The sequence below is a fragment of the Sodiomyces alcalophilus genome (genome assembly GCF_042370955.1).
Source record: "Sodiomyces alcalophilus JCM 7366 unplaced genomic scaffold ACRALscaffold_6, whole genome shotgun sequence".
Classification (NCBI taxonomy): Eukaryota; Fungi; Ascomycota; class Sordariomycetes; order Glomerellales; family Plectosphaerellaceae; genus Sodiomyces; species Sodiomyces alcalophilus.
The window spans coordinates 823,052-842,566 of record NW_027263537.1 but is presented as its reverse complement, the minus strand read 5'-3'; the positions used below and the strand labels follow the sequence as shown (position 1 = coordinate 842,566).

The 19,515-nt window shown below is 48.7% G+C and overlaps 5 protein-coding genes across 5 annotated transcripts; 2 read left to right on the top strand and 3 right to left on the bottom strand.

The window, feature by feature from the left end:
* Positions 1-347: 347 nt before the first annotated feature.
* ACRALDRAFT_2021014 (uncharacterized protein) lies at positions 348-850 on the top strand (the record flags this gene model as incomplete). The annotated part of the gene is made up of 6 exons (XM_071020045.1): positions 348-376; positions 411-425; positions 498-563; positions 610-687; positions 725-781; positions 841-850. 6 exons carry the CDS (start codon positions 348-350, stop codon positions 848-850), a joined length of 255 nt encoding a protein of 84 aa, XP_070873184.1.
* Positions 851-1,459: 609 nt separating this feature from the next.
* ACRALDRAFT_1063090 (uncharacterized protein) lies at positions 1,460-3,258 on the bottom strand. The gene is made up of 2 exons (XM_071016724.1): positions 2,217-3,258; positions 1,460-2,140 (listed from the first exon to the last, which is right to left on the bottom strand). The coding sequence occupies exons 1-2, from the start codon at positions 2,780-2,782 to the stop codon at positions 1,939-1,941; spliced, it is 768 nt and encodes a 255-aa protein (XP_070873183.1). The 5' UTR covers positions 2,783-3,258; the 3' UTR covers positions 1,460-1,938.
* Positions 3,259-4,266: 1,008 nt separating this feature from the next.
* Positions 4,267-7,310, top strand: ACRALDRAFT_1063086 (uncharacterized protein). Its single transcript, XM_071016723.1, has 5 exons — positions 4,267-5,524; positions 5,576-5,838; positions 5,919-6,025; positions 6,084-6,379; positions 6,462-7,310. The coding sequence occupies exons 1-5, from the start codon at positions 4,312-4,314 to the stop codon at positions 6,875-6,877; spliced, it is 2,295 nt and encodes a 764-aa protein (XP_070873182.1). The 5' UTR covers positions 4,267-4,311; the 3' UTR covers positions 6,878-7,310.
* A 1,111-nt stretch (positions 7,311-8,421) lies between these two features.
* On the bottom strand, positions 8,422-9,870 carry ACRALDRAFT_1056424 (uncharacterized protein; the record flags this gene model as incomplete). Its single annotated transcript, XM_071015879.1, has 2 exons — positions 8,422-9,092; positions 9,363-9,870. 2 exons carry the CDS (start codon positions 9,868-9,870, stop codon positions 8,422-8,424), a joined length of 1,179 nt encoding a protein of 392 aa, XP_070873181.1.
* A 340-nt stretch (positions 9,871-10,210) lies between these two features.
* Positions 10,211-11,630, bottom strand: ACRALDRAFT_1076010 (uncharacterized protein). The gene is made up of 2 exons (XM_071018459.1): positions 10,599-11,630; positions 10,211-10,532 (listed from the first exon to the last, which is right to left on the bottom strand). The coding sequence occupies exons 1-2, from the start codon at positions 11,568-11,570 to the stop codon at positions 10,386-10,388; spliced, it is 1,119 nt and encodes a 372-aa protein (XP_070873180.1). The 5' UTR covers positions 11,571-11,630; the 3' UTR covers positions 10,211-10,385.
* Positions 11,631-19,515: the final 7,885 nt, after the last annotated feature.

Genomic DNA, 19,515 nt, shown 5'->3' with positions numbered 1-19,515 from the left:
GTACGACGTAAGTAGTTGAAGGGATAAACCAGACGATGATATACCTGAATACTGGACACGTGGGGGAACGTTCAATTAGAGCCTAGGTATTCACCTCAACCGTCCGTTGACCATAATAATTTCCGTCCACGGTACCATGTTCCTGGGTAACCGATTACAGTACGAAGTACTTTGTACAGTAATGACAAGCTCATCGGATCATACAAGGTCAAAGACCAAATTGCGTGAGTGCTGGTCATTGAGATTGACTGACACACGAACCAATAGATAAGCAAAACATCCAGCCTGGCAGGAATAATAGAGACAATAATCGAAATAATATCCATTCCTAAACTGGACGCCAATCAATGATACGGGTGTCTCAGCCGCGATCAACGTCAGTCAGTCAGTTCGTGGTTGTCTCGTCTCAGGTCCCAAATCCCTCCGTGCTGGGCACTTTGCATGCCTTATCTACGAAGTATGGTTCTCGGACTTGCGTACCACTGGGATTGAAACAGAGCATTAATTGGCTGTTGTTCTTATCTCTTGGCGTACCGGGTCCCTAGGTATGCATGGAGCCTCCAGTCTTGGCGAGATAGCGGAGGACCCACCCGATTGACATGGCTTAAGCCCTGCTGGTATCCTTGCCGCTTGCAAAAGGATTCCGTCCGGGGATCCCTGTTGTAAGATGCGATTGAGATCAACCTCGTTGATTTCTGTATCCCATGCCTTCACCATCTCATAGGTACTCCAACGTCGAGTTTGTTTGCCATGTGCGCAATGTCAAGAGGTTCTTGGACTTGTGATGTTCAAAGAATCCAGGGAACGTGTCGCTACCTGACAATATGAACTCGATATCAGAGGCGGTTAAAGCAGCTGACTTAATTTAATCTATGAAGCAGCTTCTCCCTAGGAGTGAAGACCCGAAGGGACCTTCGACGCAAAGTAGCTCATATAAGGACACCTGTGGATGGGACTCGCAGTGAATCCTTACCCGTACTCGAGCTTCCGTCGCGTATTTAGCCCGCTTGTTTCCCTATTTCGTCGACCCTAGACTACCACCTCGGCATCTGCTGTGCATCCGATCTAGCACTGCCGGGGTAGTTGATGTCAAATTCGGGCTTCTCCTCATAAGTCACCCAAGTATTCCTGCTCCTCGTAGACCTTCCTCTCTACAACATAAACTTGGCCTGAGAATAAACGTCCCGTCCACATGGCTTTAACCTATCTAGTTCCAAATAATTACCCACCCATCCCTGTTGACCCGAGAACGGGTTGTTACCACCCGGGGCATCTCTTCCAAGACCCCAGCTGTTTGGACAAGAGACCGAAGCTTCCGGGTTGACACTTGTATCTGCCCGATCAGTCCCCGTCCCGCTACTATGTATCTCTGCGGGCGTGGCGAGTGCGAGATCCTCAAAAGCCCAACGGCCCCTTCCGCAGTCCCAGTTCCCCATAGGGCTCTGCGGGCGCAACATCTCCAGCGAGCTGGATAGTGATGTTGCATATAAATAGCTAGTTCCCATGTGTTTTCGATGGCTGGCTGGGTCCCTGCTGATTTCTTTTTCTTAAGTGTGTTTCTGGATCTGTCCTGGATGACAGGTGATACGTTCACCGATAGCCATGCCAAAAGAAAACGTCGACAGCACTGCTTGACAGTCCAAAGCACCCAACTCCTGGGTAATGACATAGACAAGCTCGTCAGTATCGCCAATTAACCCCGTCGTTCCATTTCCACAGTCGAGACATTGGGTGGCTGGGCAATCAGTATGACGGTTGAAATCGACGTAACGACAACATGCATGTATTCCCAATACGACAGTATGCCTTTATGACTGAACAGTCTCAGCATAGTCTGCCGCTGACTCTAGTGCTACCTCCTCTCACCAACGGAAAGCCTCCCTCTTATTATAGAAGCGACCTATCTTCGTCCCCTCGCAAATCCTTTGTGCATCCGCACTAGCATACCATCCCGCCGTCGATCGGGTAGACGGAGCCCGTAATAAACCGACTCTCATCTCCCAGCAAGAATGTAATAATGGATGCGACATCCTCTGTTGTCCCGACCCTCGGAATAGGCGTGCCGAATGAAGGCTTGTCGTCCAAGTCTTTACCCAGCCTACCCTGGGCATCACGCAGCAGCGGGGTCTCGATCGGGCCTCTATGATGTAGTGTCAGCACCGCCAGGAATATAACCAACACACCCATACGCCGGCTGGGGCACACAAAACACTTACGGAGCAACGGCATTCACCCGCAGGTTCCTGCTCCCAAACTCCCTAGCAGCAACCTTCGTAAGACCGCACACGGCGTGCTTGCTAGCATGATACGCCGCCGCCAGGGGAAAGCCAACCAAACCGGCCACCGAGGTAACATTGACGATGGCCCCCCCGTCGCGAAGTTTGGGGATCTGGGCCCTCATGCTCTTCATCACACCGCCGGCATTGATGCTCATGACGAACTCCCAATCCTGGTCATCAATCTCCGCCATTGTCGCCACGTTCTGCTGCTTTCCCAGCACGCCGGCGACGTTGGCCGCGCCGTCGAGGGGCCCAAACTTCGCAACCGCGGCGTCGATCCAGGCGTTTACGGCCGCCGTGTCCCGCACATCGACTGTCTGGGCGTGGATGTTGTCGGCGCCGTAGGTGGCCGCCAGCTTGGCTTCCAATTCGGCCAGGAGCTGGGCGTTGGAATCGGAGAGGGAGAGGCGGGCGCCGAGAGAGGCGAGCTTGAGGGCTGTCGCGAGGCCGATACCCGAGGCGGCGCCGGTGATGGCGATGGTTTTGCCTTTGAAAGTACTCATTGCTGCACTGGATGGGTTGGCTGGTTGGGTGGCGGGGTTATCGAGCAAGGACTAGATGAGCGATGAGACGGTGAGACGTTGTATCGACAAGAGCACGGGTGATTAGCTTCCTAGTGTCAAGAAAGCTCCCAGGTCAGTGAGGACAGGACCTGGGTATATATGCGACCGCGTCAGCGCAGTACGACCGTCAAGAGTCGTGCGATAGATTCCTGTGTTCCGGCTAACATTTGCCTGGCGGCAGGCCGCAGACCCACCCCCGCATTTCAAAGTCCATCGAGGATCGCTGGAAGCACTCAATTGGCCCAGTTTATCTTCTAGCATCTAAGCTGTACAACGTACGTTGTTTTCGTAACATGTCACTTCGACGCCGAGTCGGAAAATTTGCCATGTTTGAGTATATTTTTCAAGGGGTTGATGCTTGTCACTTACCCTGTGACTCTTCGTCAGGAATCAGGATTCGCTGTCGATGAATGACATCCATGTCTCCTATGAATGCTGCGAATGGATCGTATGACTATCTTAATGTGTATCTTCACTGAGCTTTGTATGGAATTGGTAGCCATACTTGGCGGTATTTTGTTTGGCAACGTTCACGTCTGGAGCATCGAGCATCGAGGAGTAAAGACCCGGAGCTGGCCGGTGACTGTCGGACCCACCCGCTGACCCCTCAGGCTAAGCCCCGCGAAAATCGGCGACCGCGGAATTTTGGACCAATAGAAAACGCCCAGCTAGACTAAAAGGGGGACCATCGTCATCATAACAGGGGGAGGATGCGGGATAAGACGACAACGTACAACGTATACGTTGTACATATACACGTGTACCTACCTATCGCCGAGACGGCGAGTAGAAGGCATTAAGAGACAGGATAATAAACAGGAACAGAACTAAATGGGAATATAGGGTTTAGTCTATAGTCCAACTCTATTAAGCCGAGTAACGGTTAATATCTCCGGTTCCGACTCGACAACGCATATACACTTTTATACTTCTTTACTCATCTTTTCCCACCTTGGACAGTAGGAGATTATAAACACAGGCCATTGAGGGAAAACGGCTGGCTAGTGTAAAATTGGTACTGAGTGCCCTATCGTCGCAACGTATTCGTAGGTACAGACGTTATAATGCTAGTGTAGAGCCCCAGTTCCGCCGTAATCCACGTGTACACCACGCCCCACTTATCCGGGGTTCTCCAGCTCCGTTAGGTAACTGCTGGTAACTCGTGAGGCGAACAAACCGGAAATAAGGCCTCTGCTCCTTCAATTGTACTAAGTAAGCGACAGAGTTTTCCCGTGCCTCGATCTACTGCCGGAAGCTCGTTGTTCCGCCTCCAGAGGCCGCCCTTTAGTACTTGCCACCCGCCTTACCGTACGCGGCACTCCCGAGTCCCAACTCCATCACGTGCCACTCGATCTAGTTACTACACTAGACTGAAATTCCTTTAACACACAGTGGCCTGGAACTCCTCGAGTCCTCCCAATACCACTCCATCTTCCCTACCCTCGAGATGCGGGAAGTCATCCAATGACATGTCCGACACCCAAGAGCTCTATCAATGTCCAGTATGCGCCAAGCGCTATAAGCGGCGGGAGCATCTGCAACGGCACTGGGCTTCCCACAACGCATCCCGACCGTATCGCTGCACCCAGTGCAGTCGAGCCTTCCAAAGACATGACGTGCTCAAACGCCACGCCCGGACCTGCGAAGCCAGAGCGAAGGGCCTGATACCCCCGTCCGGGAGGCGGCGGGCCTGCGACCTATGCGTCCGCCAAAAGAAAGCATGCAGCTCGACCCAACCCTGCCGAAACTGCGAGAGGCTATCCGTCGCATGTTCCTATTCCTTCATCACCAATTCGGAGGGCAATAAATGTGACGGCACCCCGAAAACCGATATATCGACCGAGAGCGAGTCGAGCGAGAGCCTAAAAACACCGAGCGTCGACGCCGCCAGCTCGGTCGGCGCAGGCGCCGCGGCCTTTGACGACCTCAGCGCCGTCATCTTCGGGACCCCCCTGGAGCCCGACATCCCCTCCCAGTCGCGCACGAGCGCCACATACCTAGACTTTTTGGACCTCATGTCGGAGGGCCCCATGGTAGACGACGGTCTCGTGCTGGATGGCAACGGCACAGCGGCGTCGGACGAGCCGCCGCATCGCGAACGCCAACTCGAACTCGCCGCGCAGCCGGCCCAAACCAGGGCCTATTCGTTCATGTTCCTAGACAACTTCACCAGACGGACGGGCCTGATCGATTCTTTCGACTGCGCAACTCCGGCCCTGCGGGAGGAGACCGTCTCGGCCTTCCTCCAGCAACAAGTAGAGACCGATTCCATGTCGCAACGAATGGCGGCCGCCAATGCCGAACCGCTACTCATATCGAGTTTGCCCGATGGTCTGGCTGCGCTTCCGGCGGATGGCCTGATTTCTCCCGCGGCCTCCATGACCCCTGCGCCACCAATTGTTCACAATCCGTGGCTCCAGGACCCCCTCACCATCAAGATCCATCAGATCGTCTTGCGCACGCGGGAGACGGTGACGACCAAGCCGCGGAACAGTGCGATCACGGTCGATTGGTCACCCCTGCTGGAGCAGAAATGTCTCGATTTCTTCTCGCCGATGAATGTCCGGAAATTTCTTGCCTTGTACTGGGCCATATGGCATCCCAACATCGACATGATTCACCGACCGACCTTTGACCCTGCCACTTGTAAGCTGGTGCTTCTTGCTTCCATGGCAGTCATAGGTAAGGTTAAATATTCTGTTTCCACTAGTACTGGAGACTAACAGACGATAGGCGCGTCTATTTCACCCGACCCTGTCGACAATGAGAATGCGAAACTGTGGTTCAACTGTATTGAGGAAATGGTCTTCAATGATGATGACCTTTGCTCCGAGACCCTCTACACCTTGGATACCGGCGTCTTGATCCCTGCCACGCAGAAGCGAAAAATTCAGGCTCTCCAAGCCGCATATATGGTCTGCCTCTACCAGAACTGGGAGGGTACCGATGCCAGTAAACAGCGGATCCGCCGGTATCGGTATAGCACCGTTGTTTCGGTATGATACTCGGCTCCCTTACGCCATTTTCTTTCACTGTCCCTCTTCTTTTCTGAACGTCCGACTGACCACTCGAGTAGGTGGCTCGAGATATTGGAATTTCGTCTGCAACACACCCGGATCGCAGTAAACAGACGGGATACGAGTTCCACTGGAAGGCCTTTGTCGCAAAGGAGGAATTGATACGGTAAGACTCGATATCCCTACCATCTTCCGCCGTGTCGCCAGACTAAAGCGTTACTCAGAACATTCTTTTGGATCTTCCTTCTCGACCATGCTTTCGTCATATTCAACAATCTCCCGCCTCGGTTGGTGATCAAGGAGATGAGGTTGCACATGGCAAGGCCTGACGCATGCTTCCAAGCCACCACTGCAGAGGAGTGCTTCGAAGAGATCCAGAAATGGAATGCTCGCGCACCCTTCCTATCTTCCTTGACACTCAGCGAAGCGGTAGAAATGGTCTGCAAAGGGGAAATGGATGAAGGCGTTCATCGGAGTCTTGCAGACCTGGGCCCGCTCAACCTTTTTGCGGTAGTATCAGGTAAGATCCCGTCGTGGCAACGACTGTTGCGACAGCGACACTTGATTCTCCGGCCACCTCTGCTAACTCGCAGAATCACCAGCATTTCACTCTCTTATCTTCCAGCACCAAAACTCATTTGGTGGAGATGGCCACATCGTGGCGATCCGTCACGCGTTAAGTAACTGGAAGGCGATCTGGGAATTCTACTCGGGCCACCTTTCCACGTCACCCCCGCACGCAACGGTCGCCAGGACTAGGCTCACTCCGGAAAACGCATGGAAACGGATCGGGTTCAAACGACACGCCCCCGAATTTTGGTTACTAGCGAGCGTCATCATGGAGCGACTGACGAGTGCGGATTCGTGGCGGCGACAGAAGAGTTCGTGGGTCACGGATCAGGCGGATTTGTCGTCGCTGGGCGCAACTCCTCCTGATCAGATTTTCACAAAGTACGATCAGACGAGCATGCACCAGGTCAACGACATCATATCGGACTTTCACAAGGTCCAATTATAATCTAACGGTGATTTTGGCCGTATTCGTTTCTGCGGCCTCAGGGGCGGGGTGGCTCCGAACGCAACGTGACTCTGTAGTGTTCATCCTCGTCGTGAGCCGAATCCAGCGCTGTGTCTTCTCCTGTATAGGCTGGACATCATGATGCCCAGCCTTCCCCTCCTTCAGTTCGCCAAGATCGGGGAGTGTGTGGTGGTGAGGGTCAAAACATCCAAGCATTTCTCTTCTCGTATGGGGGCTAAGCACAACGCTACCTCAGTATGTACCTGTCCTGATTGACTTGGATCAAAAGATGTTACTTCGTACGCAGCGAGATGTTGAATACAACGCACGAAGTACAGAAACGCCGAACTCGCCTCGAGTTTTAACCCAAGTCTTGGCTTTCGTGGTATGTCGTCATGATGGTGGCCGTTTCTGATACCATCCCCACTTCCCCGGCCCGTGAGTCTGGTTCGCAGATTGAGAGAACACGGGTAACCTATGAACGATGCACAATCTCTTCTTCTTATCAACTGGTCTCGGGGTAATGCGGAGAAACGAAACTCCACTGGCTCAAAGATGCGGTAAATTGGCCGGCATTTTACTAGTGGGACCAAAGTACCTGGGGAGGTTAGACTGGACCCCACTTCTCCGCACTCTGTCCCACCATCCCACCGCCACTCCGACGCGGAGCTTGTATTGATACTTGCCGGTACGGCAGAATATGAAACATAGCGCAAACCGGACTCTCCAAGTTTTCGCCTATAATCATTTTGCAGTATTTCTTGTTGAAAAGAATCCCCAGGCGCTCATGGGCAGCAAAATGTCCAAGGCTTGAATTTAGACAAATTGATGGTTGACTTGTTGAACAGTTTGGATGTTCTGTTCCGTCGAGTTGCGTCGAGTTCAGAAACTGAAGAGGGGAGCCGACTACTTGACCTTCTACAAACGGTTAGCGCGCGTACCGCTATCGACGAAGCCACCAATTAGAATAGGTCATTGTGTTTGCGTGCAGCTCCAAAGCTCTGGACACAATCTCCGAGTATTGGTCTCTGATTGGTCTCATGGTTTCCGGTATAATCTAGTCCCCAGATGATGTCATAACGCCGGAGCGGGGTCCGCCGGCGCGCCACCGACGTAGCTCCGTCGAGATCCTCGTGTCCAACGGGCCCCGGGGCGGGTTGCCTGTAGTGGTCCGGTCCAATGCGACCGCCCGGCAACGGCCAGATCTCGGAAGCCGTATCAATGACAATGATGTCCCGTCCCGGCGGTTCTTACAACACGTCGCTGGCCAATAACATTGGACTTTTAAGTAAAGCACATCGTTCCTTGACCACACATCATGCAGCCTACACTCCAAGATGATATATTGCAGGACTTGCGACCGGCGCTTAAGACCTCGACGTCTCACCAGCAGTATCTCCAGAGTACGCACCGACACAAGTGCTGAGCGGGTTCCTGGGCCGTGACAAGTCCACAGCAGTGAACCCCCTATCACTCCGTACATAACCCTTAATCAAATAACACCTCAGCTAAGCGTTCTTTTGCCTCCTTCGGATCCCAGTCGATCAGGACCCTCTCCTTTGACTGCGCCATCTCCGCTCCACGAATGGATCCATGGCCCTTTGTTCGTCCTCGCTCAATAGGTGGATCCGCGTTTTCCATAGGTCATGCTTGGGGACATCCTCCCTGTCGCCAAAGAATCTTTTGTCCAGGTACTTCCAAAAGATGGTATCAAACGCCCAGCTCTTCCTCGCGGCATAGTTAAGCCAGAATCGGCCAGTTTCCCAGCTCTCTCGCATGTACGTGGACAATACGAATGGCATCGAGGCAGGCCCCATGCTTTCCTCGGCTTTTTTCATAGCTGACAGCCACGTCTCCAGACGCCGGCTATAAACTTCGGCCCAATCATCGATGCCGGAAGACCACATCTCAGGAACATCGAGTAGCAACCACCAAGGTGGATCGAGTATGAACTGCGTAGGCCCGGCGTATGTAAACTCCCAGTCGATGAGGGCGACAATTTCGTCGGATGCATTTAAAAGGATATTGCCCGGCCGTAGATCATCGGCCCATAGCCGGAAAGATCCCGAGTTAGGAGGGGCCGGTGAAATAGTCGAGGGCTGGGTTTTGGAGTGGAAAGACCAATCGTCATCCTTAAAGCCATATGTCGAGAGCCGGCCTTGTTTCGCCAGATTATGGAAGAGTCGGCGCGCTACGTACTTGTTGCGGCAGTCGTCTGCCGAGGTAACGAGGTCGTTATGTTGGAAGATGAGCTGCGCTATATGCATCTCTGCTAAAGCAACATACCATGCATCGGCAGTCTCGTAAGTTTGGTCCTCTGGGGGCAGGACTACGCGGGGAATATTGGCAAGTCGGATCATGTTGTTCATATTCTGGGCGATAGGTCGCCCAGCCACAAAGTAGGAGCCCTCGTCAGTCTCGGCCAAGGACCCAATAAGTGGAAAGCTAGGTTGCGATAGCTGTAGTAGGCAGCGCGCAACCTGACTACAGAGATGTTGCAGCGTAGACTCTGGGATGTTGGGGTCCAGAACGTGCGTTTCGTCAGGGTCGTCGTTGGGGGTTGTCAGTCTATCCGATAAGGTCCCCTGATTCTCAACATGTTGCAAGATGGTGAAGGGTCCGATATCGGGATTCTGACTTGACAGTCCATAATCGAATTGTCGGGGGATCGGGAGCTGGGTATTGTGATAGAGGAACTTGACCGTCGCAGCCTCACGAAGCGTCTTCTCATCCGGAAACTGGGTCATATTGGGGAAGGGTAGTCGGATCATGACATCGGGATACATTCCTTCGAGGCTTAGCCTGTATAGAATATTATAACCGCCGACATTGATAGGGGATACTAATGTTGCATGTTTGTCAAACTTCTGCCCCACAAAGGATTCCAGGGCGCGGCAAGTGGAAATCCGCCGAAGGTCCTTCATAGACTGTTCCCGGGCCTCATCGTTTCTGTCCCACGCCAGGTCGTCAAAGTCTTCTCGAGCGTGGTCCATTTAGTTGTCCTCTTAGATGCTGGATTCGGTGACGAAGTAGGATCAGTTGCAAAGAGCAGAAGGGGATCTAAGGGACCAAGGCGGATGAGTGAAGTGGCTAGCCTGCCAAGGCTTGATGTCAGAAACGAAGTTGACGGAGGGAGGCGATCAGGTAAAGTCAAGATGAAAAGGCCGTGGGGTCTTGCCAGTTGCGAGGTGTGAACAGATCCCCCATACATGCCTTGTCGCACAGGCCAGGCACAGGATCGCAGATACGAATACGGACTAGCTCGGTCTCCACGGCAACGAGAAACAATCATCGATTACAACATTGAAGCTACAACCCTCAATCTTGTTCGTTCAACCACATCAATTCACTACGCTGTTCAAACGCTATATGTCAAATTGGGACAAGTGACAGCCACGTGAAATATGGACTTATCGACAACCCCCCGGCCCAAAATCCGCAAAAGGCTTCTTCGATTAAGAGAACCGCAGGTACGGCATCTCAGGGACCATTTCGCTATCTACTCCCATCACTCCCATTTCAGCACAGCTTTCAGTGCCTTTCCAGTTTTGCTATCATCTAAAGCCTTTTCGTAATCCTTGATATCATAAAACGTAACCAGTTCCTCCAGGGGCAATTGGCCCTTGGCATGCATTTCTATCAATTCGGGAATGAACTGTTCATGAATCAGCTGGAGATGACCCACACAAGCACCGCCTCGGTACAACGGATCACAACTCACCTTTGAAGGAAGGCTGTCTCCTTCGCAGCAGCCAACATACTCCTTGCCATAGGTAAGATGCTCCATCACATCAACACTGACGTGAGCACCGAATCCCGGCGCGCCGGCAGTGGCACCTCTCCCCTTCGTGCCAAGCGCATCGATCATCGTCTTGATCACGGCCGTGTTACCGGTACAGTCGACAGCAAAGTCCACGCCAACCGGAGGGCAAATCTTCCGGATCTCCCCCACGACGTCGCCCGAGCCCAGGATGGTATGTGTTGCGCCGAGACGTTTCGCCAGCTCGAGCCTGGCGGGCTGGAGATCCACCGCGATGATCGTCTTCGCTCTCCTCATCTTCCCGGCGAGGACGGCGCTCATGCCGACGGACCCCACGCCGAAAACGGCCAGCGCGCTCCCTTCCCGCACGTTCAGCGTGTTCATCACCGCGCCGGCGCCCGTCTGGATGCCGCAGCCCAGGGGGGCGAGCAGGGCCAGGTTGGTCTCGGGCGGCACCTTGACCAGGGTCGACTTGTGCACGAGCGCGTGGCGGGCGAACGAGCTCTGGCCGAAGAACTGGCTGAATACGGCCGTCTGGGTCTCGCCGTCCTGCTTCACCACGGCGCTGGTGCCGTCGGGTCGCTTGCCGCCAAAGTTCCTCAAGTTGAAGTCGTAGCAGTAGGCCGGGTGTCCCGAGACGCAGGGCCCGCAGGATTCGCAGTGTGAAAAGGAGAGGAGGACTTTATCGCCGCTGGCGACTGATCTGACGGCGGAGCCTACCTCGAGGACGACGCCGGCACCTTCGTGGCCGAGTACGGCCCCCGGAGCCCCTGGCAATGTCCCATCGGCGCAGGAAAGATCGGTGTGGCAGATGCCCGTGGCATGGATTTCAACAAGAGCTTCGTCGGGGTTGATGGAATTGAGCTGAATTTCGCGGAGCTCAAAGGGTCCGTTGATCTCGGTGAGGACGAGGGCGGTGGTGGTGCGTGACATGGTTGCAAACTTGCAGATTTCACGATGGGTCCGATGGGATGGGGTCGGCCAGATGAGGAGACGAAGGGGGTTTTTCGACAAACATTTCTGTTGTTAACGTGCATGCTGTTGAACATGGCCGAGTACTAATCAAGTAAACCGGGCGCCGGCGGGAATACACCGGACTGCTCAAGGCGGGGTGATGGTGGGGGACTGGTGGGGCAGCTGTGCCGCGTGCGGGGGAGGAGGTGGGGAAGTCCGAGAGGAACCGAACCAGCGACCCCGAAGCCATTCAGAATCACAGGTAATTACCGACAAACCCCAAACTCCACCCCGTATCCCTCCGGTAAACATAATAGTGTGGAGATCGAGTACCACTATTTATAAGCGGCCTGTCTACTATTTATAAGCGTCCTAAACCCAATTAGGAAGGTTACACGAGCCCGCGCAGTAGTCTATATACGCCACGATCTTGGCTATAGATATCCCGTACCGGTACGTATAATCATAACAGACGTTTTGTATAAGACAGGCGTCAATCACTATGACTTATACTTAATGCCTAAGACTATAAAATCGTAGCTATTCTAACCTATTTTCCATTATATTAAAGTACCCTAAAATATATTATATCCTAGAGGTAGAAAAAGTAGTAAAAAAGTGGTAGAGAAGTAGTAAAAAAAGAGGTGGAAAAGTAATAGAAAAAGAGGTGGTGTTACGGGCTGACCCCGTGGAGATAATCCGGTAGAGCACCGGATCTTCCGACTAATCATAGTATATTCCTAGTGGGTCGCCGCGATATTATATTTAGGTCGTAGGTACCTATAGAGTTTTCCCCTTTCCTTCTTTTCTCCTTAGCTTTAGATAATTTAATTATTCGGCCTTACTCTATAAATAACTCGTGACTAGCCGCTTATATATCTAAAGCTTAGCGAAACCTATACGCTACGCTAATAGAGATAGACTATTACTTCGATCCACCTCCCGGCGCTCTATCACGCTTAGTGGGCGAGTCGCCTAAGGCTACGGAGTAGAGGAGGGAGATTATTAACCCTTTATAGACTTAAGTTATAACCTTAACTACCCAGATCTAAGAATAACAGAACGCTATTAACTAGCTATTATAGGCGATATAAAACCAATAACGTATAACCACGCCTTATCTCGCTATACTATCAGAAAAGACTATATAGGGCCCTTAGCCACCTATTACTACGCCTACGCCTAATATAACGCCTATTCCGAACCTTAGGACTAAAGCGCTTTTATTACCCTAGAAGTTTAATAGTAAACGCTCCGAGTACACGAGCTAGTTATCCGAGATTCGCGAAAAGCTCCTACTTAATTAATATCTCTTCCAGAACGCTCGCGAGAAGTAGTATTTTATTAACGCCTACTTAGATAAAGCTCCCCGCCGCGTTATCGCCTTTTTCTAGGCCGTAGGCGGAACCGATAGTTAATATAACCCCGAAGACTTCCTTAATTACCTTAACCGTATATATAAAGACGTTAATAAATAACCCCGCGCGGCTAACGCCCTAAGAACGTTACGCTAGCGTAAAGACTAAGTATTCGGAAGCTTTATACCTGGTTTCGAATAATAGCTTACTATCGCCGGGGGAGGTTAATAGGATAATACTATAAAGATTATATTCCTAAAGGAAGCTCTTAGTAGTCGCCTCCGCGCTACCCTTATTACCGCGAAACTACCGAATAACTACCACGCTTAGGTAACTAAAGTATAAAGCATCGCTTAAAGACTTAAAGCCCTTATTATAAGGCCATGGTTCGGCTAAGCGCTACGTAATAGTAATAATAATAGTTATACTTATAATCACGATAGCGATATAAAGATAGGAGGAGTTAATCGAATATAGACTAAGAAGAAAAAGATAAGAGAGTGCTATAACTATAGAAAGAAAGGATACCTCGCTAAAAAATACCGTTTAAAGAAAAAAGACGCTAAGGATTATAAAGAGAACCGCGTAGCGAAGGTCTTAGTAGCCTCGGATAATAAGACGATCTATACGGGAGTCACGGATAACGATAAAGACTCGGAAAAAGAATAGCTTTAGTATAAAAACAGGTATTAGAGCCTATTATAGAGGAATAAAGGGATTAGAAAGAGTTTATATTATAATCGCGTAGTAGTTATTTAGCTCTTATATAAACGCGGATTAATAAAAAGTTAGTTACCGCTCTTATAGATACTAGATATAACTATTATATAGCTATAAGTGAACGTTTTATAAAGTCCCTCCGCCTCCTATTAGTTAATAGGACTAGAAGACCCTTCTCGGGGTTCTCCGATACTATAGGGTCCACGAGGAGTTCCGGTATCGCTATATATAATCTCGAGATTAGTGGATATATATAACGACTATTCGCCTATATAATACTAGGATTAGATTATAATATATTCCTAGGGAAACTATAAATAGAATATAACGATATTACTTATTACGCGAAAAGACGTCGCCTTTACCACGGAGTGGCCCGGATAGATATCCGACTCTAAGGTAAGGAAGAACCTAATAATATTAAAGCTATCTATAGAGCTTAGGTAGTAACCGGGTCGGTATTCGCCGGTATTATATAGCGATTATAAAGGAGATAACGGTTTAGTAAAAAGGAACTCGCGCTTTATACTATTAGTATTAAGGATATCGATAAGGCCCTCCGAAGTAAGTCCCTAGTCGACCCCCGGAAGTATATCCTAAAAGAGATATTATAACGATTTCCGGACCTATTCTCTAACTTATAAGTAAACCGCCTTCCCCCTTATTAACCTAGGGTTAACCACGAAGTAAGCCTTATATAAGGGCTTAACGGTAAGGAGCTAGAATTACCCTAGGGCCCTCTTTATAATATATCCAGAGAGGAACTCTTAGTCTTACGGAAGACCCTTACCGACCTTATTAATAAGGGGTTTATATAAGCTAGCAGCTCCGCCGCTAAAGCTCTAGTTCTATTTATAAAGAAGCTAGGAGGAGGGTTACGATTCTATTACGATTACCGTGCCTTAAATACGATTACCCAGAGAGACCGTTATCCTCTCCTACTAATTATAGAGACACTCCGAAACCTAGAGTAAGCTAAGTGGTTTATAAAGCTCGATATAGTTACTATATTCTATAAGATCCGAATAGCCGCTAGCTATAAAGCGAAGATAGCGTTCCGAACTCGATTTAGCTTATTTAAATAGTTAGTATACCCTTTTAGACTTAGTAGCGCCCCCGCGTCCTTTTAACGATATATTAATAAGACGTTATAACGCTACCTTAACGACTTTATTACTATATATATTAACGATATCCTGATTTACTTAAGCGGGTCCCTCCGCGATTATAAGAAGAAGGTTAACCTGGTACTATAATCGCTAAGCGATATAGGATTAACGCTTAACCTAGTAAAGTACGAGTTTAGTATAAAGACCGTAAAGTACTTAGGGTTTATAGTCACCGCCGGCCAGGGCGTTTTATACGACCCCGATAAACTAAAGGCGATCCGAGAGTAGGAAGCCCCGACCTCGGTAAAGGGAGTCCGAAGCTTCCTAGGCTTTATAAACTACTACCGTATATTTATAAAGAACTTCGCCTATATTATATCCACCCTAATAAGACTAATAAAGAAGGATCGAGTATTCTCCTAGGGTCCTAACGAATAAGCGGCCTTTAAAGAGGTTAAAAAGAGGTTCTAGGAGGAACCGATCCTACGATAATAGGTTTTAAGTAATAAGACCTTTATAAAAACCGATTACTTAGGATTTATCCTAGGAGGTGTATTAGTTTAAGAAGACGAATAAGGATGTCGTTATATAGTCGCCTATTACTTAAGGCGACTTATAGGAGCCGAGTATAACTACCCTATCCACGATAAGGAGATATTAGCGATTATAAGTTACGTAATATATTAAAAAGCAGAGCTCCTAAGTTATAGTCGCTTTACGATCCTATCTAACTATAAGGCCCTAGAATACTTTATAATAAAGAAGATACTTAATAAGAGGTAAAGCTAATAGGCCGGCGAGCTCGCCTAGTTTAACTTTATACTAGAATACTATAAGGGTGCCGATAACTATACCGCCGATACTCTCTCGCGAAGAGAATAAGATAAACCGAAGGACTTCTCCGATAAACGGGAATAGGCGCGATATATATAGTTAATCCCCGAGACCTTAATTCCCCTAAAGATCCGCCTCCTTCGCGAATACCTATAAGTATTCGAAGCTAATAACGAATTATAACGGCTATAGGACGCTATAGTAAAAGAAGATAACTAGTATCGCTAAGCTATATAAGCCGTATCTAAAGGCGATTAATAGTTTTCCCCCTTATTAGGTCTCCGAGCCTAGATTACCGAATACGGGATCACCTTATAAGGACTACTAATATTCCGAGATCGCCTATAGGTACTAGGAGCCTAAGAAGGGAGCACGTTACGAACACGAGTAATCTAATCTATACACGACTCTACGATTAGAGGTTACCCGGGGCGAGATAATATAATTACCCTTATAGCGAGACGCTTCTTCTAGCCAGGAATAAACCAAGATGTATACAGGTTTATATATAACTATAACGTTTATAACTAAAGCTATACGTGGCGGAATACTTAATAAGGACTCTTAAAACCACTCCCGATTCCCGAATAAATAAGGAGCGACCTGTTAATAGACTTTATAACGGATCTGCCCCCTATTAAGGAGAAGAAGTGTAGATACTTATAGGTTATAACCGATTAACTTATAAAGGCTATTACCCTTAAAGCGATAGACTTTATAAAGGCGGAAGCTTATACCGAATAGTTCCTATACTATTATTTTCGGTTCCACGGTATACCTCGCTTAATCGTAAATAATAGAGGTTCTAACTAGACGAGTCGCTTTTAGCGATACTTTTATAAATTAGCTAAAATCGAATAATAATTAAGTATTATATATTACCCTTAGACCGATAAAGCCACCGAATAAGTAAACTAAGAAGTATAGGCGTACCTCCAAGCCTTTATTTACTATATATAAGATAATTAGGACCGGTTATTACCCGCCGCCTAACTAGCGTTAAATAACTAAGAGAGCTTTATTACTAAGATAAGCCCGTTCTTCCTTAAACACGGATACTATATCGACCCGATCTAGATCTATAAGGAATTAAGCAGCGATACTTAGGAGTTTATAGCCTATAACCTGCTTCGCCGTCTTTAAGAAGCTATAGAGTTCGCCTAAGCCTTAATAGCGGCTATATAGCTATAATAGGAAGAGTCGGCGAATAAGCGCCGTATCCCCGCTAAACGCCTTTATAAAGGCAACCTTATATAGCTCTTACTCGCGAACTACTTTACCCTAAGACCGTGTCAGGTGCCGGACTGCCGGTTCCCCCGGTGCCGAGTAGCCACGAGTCACGATATAGGTCTAGGCTAGCGGACGAGTCACGGAAGACGTCGGAGCGTCCGGTCAGGAGCCTGACTAATAGGTGGTTATATCGCGGGCCGACTTAGGGCACGAGTCGGGTTATTATACGAGTCACGGGATAGCAGTTATTACGGCTAATAGGATCCCGAGCTAGTCCGGACCTAGATAGCGTATATAAAAGAGATAGATAGCTGCCCTTAGGATAAGGAGGCCAGCGATTAATCTAACTCTAGCACCCCCTACTTAACTTATATACGATCACGTCCTAACTACTAAGTACTCTCGTCTTAATTATCTCTTTACTCTTCGCGATTACCCACTTAATATATTAATCGCTCTAACCCTCTAAGGGCGCGAGGACCGTTAAGAAGTTAAGATAAGATATCTAACCCTATTAACGAATAGGTATTTAACACCACCGAGTAACTCGAATAAGTCTATCCGGACACTAGTCCACCCGCACCCACCACTAAGGTACCTTCGGGCTAGTAACAGGAGCCGAACCTATCGTCTAAGCATAGTATATCCGATATCTAACAGAACCCTAAACCCGTCCAGGCCTATAACGGACCACCTAAGGAAGAGCGCCCGATAACTATACACTTAATACCAGCCCCCTTAATCTCTTCGGCCTCTATATTCTATAAGCCGCTCCCTTTTCGGCCCCCTTATAACCGGAACCCTAAACCCCGGCCCCCTTATAATCGAGTCCCGGGAGATTAGCTAATATATAAGTAACTAGAAGAACGCCTACGTTATATAGAAAAACTAAAAAAAAAGCGAAAACTCGAATAATTATTTAAGCTCGAAGCTTAGACTTTAAACTAACTTAATAATAACTAGCACCTAATTAGCGGTGCTATTAAACGTTTCGCTAGCGGAGAGGCGGTCCCGGTCCCTATTAACTAGTATATAAGAGGCCCCGGAATATAGACTAATTAGGCTAAGGTTAACTACCCTCTCCTAAAGTAGGACGGGATATCTTAGGCTAAGTATCGGACCTTTATCTAGGAGATAAAGGAGCGCTTCGTAATCGACCCTTATAGCTTCCCGACTAACGCTACTAAGAACTACTTTATTATCTCCTACTTACCCTATTATCTTAAGGAACGGTGGCAGAATAAGGTCCGCTATAAGTATAATAGTAAATTAGCGCGGGTCTTATGGCCGGCTTTAGAAGCCTGGCTCGGTTAATAGGTCGACGACTAAGATACCCGTCTATAAGAGGTTACTATTTAGATTATATCCGAGTAGGAGTCCTCTTAGAAACCCAATAAAACCTTTTAATAATTTATCCGTAAATAGGAGACCCTGGAATCTAAGCTACCGGAGGAACTACCCGAGTTTTAGCGTATTTAGATAGTCCTAACTAGAGTCCACCTAGCGACCCGCGACTATATTATTACGCAGGGAGTCCTATATATATACGGAGAGCTTATACCCCTATACTAAAAGGCCGAAGCCCTAACGTAACCCTTAAAGAGTCGTTTCGGGGGCAGGTATTAACCACGGTATAGCTAGCGATACCAGTATAATAATCACGACTAAAATAACCGCTAGGGATAAGCGGGACCCCCTACTAGCTAGTCCTAGGCTATAGCGTAACCCTAAGGCCCTCCTAACCTAGTATCGGGACGCGGCGAATCTAATACTTACTCCCCCTTTACTTATCCACCTATTAAGAATATTACCTATTTTAACTACTAGCAACAGGGCCACTACGCGAGCACTTATAATAACCCTCGCGTTAAGCGATAGGCCCTAAGACAGAATCCGAATAAATAGCCCGTGGCTAGCACGCGTTTAATATTAGGCCGTGTTATAGTTAAGGAACGATAGGAACCTTCCCCGCCTAAGGAGGGAAAGGCCCCTATAAAACCCGTGGAGGCCTGTGTTAGTCTCCGTAATAGCGGGGGTTAGGTTATTATCCCGGCGCGCTTAGATAGCGGCGCCGACGGTAATATAGTGGATCGGTCCCTAGTCGGCCTAGACTAGGTCGTTATAGGACCCCGATTAAAGGTAGGATAGCTATTTAAGGGTATAACGATAAACACTTACGGAATGGTATTAAGAATTATTAAGATAAAAGACTATTAGGGCCGTATAAAGATTTAATAAGACGAGTTCCACGTTATAGACCTCGATTAGTCTGGACCTAAAATCATCCTAGGCTTACCCTAGTTAACTTAAGTTAATCCTAATATCGACTAGGTTTAGAAGACGTAGACTTACCCTATTATACGCGGTGACCTAGAGCTAGTTATATTATAGCGGCAGATAAAATAAGCGAGAGGCGACGCGTAGTAGGTATTAATACTAAAGCTACTAGAGGAGGCCTCCCTTTATTTAGGCTAGATAAGCCTATAATAAGACCCGGATTAAGGGGAGCACGACCCCTCGGATAAAGAACCCCCGGATAAAGATTCCTCCGCTACCCCTTTCTCCTTACCTAACTAATATAAGGACTTTGCTAACGTATTTAATACTAAGGAAGCGGGCCGGCTACCCGCCTACTAATATTAGGACCACGCTATTAATATAGAAGAGGGGAAA

Excerpts from the sequence above, each read along its gene's own strand:
- ACRALDRAFT_1063090 (XM_071016724.1), bottom strand. The coding sequence starts at position 2,782 with ATGAGTACTTTCAAAGGCAAAACCATCGCCATCACCGGCGCCGCCTCG. Across the intron at positions 2,141-2,216 it reads CGGGTGAATGCCGTTGCTCC|AGGCCCGATCGAGACCCCGC; the intron begins GTAAGTGTTTTG and ends ACTACATCATAG.
- ACRALDRAFT_1076010 (XM_071018459.1), bottom strand. The coding sequence starts at position 11,570 with ATGTCACGCACCACCACCGCCCTCGTCCTCACCGAGATCAACGGACCC. Across the intron at positions 10,533-10,598 it reads GAGACAGCCTTCCTTCAAAG|TTCATTCCCGAATTGATAGA; the intron begins GTGAGTTGTGAT and ends ATTCATGAACAG.
- ACRALDRAFT_1063086 (XM_071016723.1), top strand. The coding sequence starts at position 4,312 with ATGTCCGACACCCAAGAGCTCTATCAATGTCCAGTATGCGCCAAGCGC. Across the intron at positions 5,839-5,918 it reads GGTATAGCACCGTTGTTTCG|GTGGCTCGAGATATTGGAAT; the intron begins GTATGATACTCG and ends CCACTCGAGTAG. Across the intron at positions 6,026-6,083 it reads GCAAAGGAGGAATTGATACG|AACATTCTTTTGGATCTTCC; the intron begins GTAAGACTCGAT and ends AGCGTTACTCAG.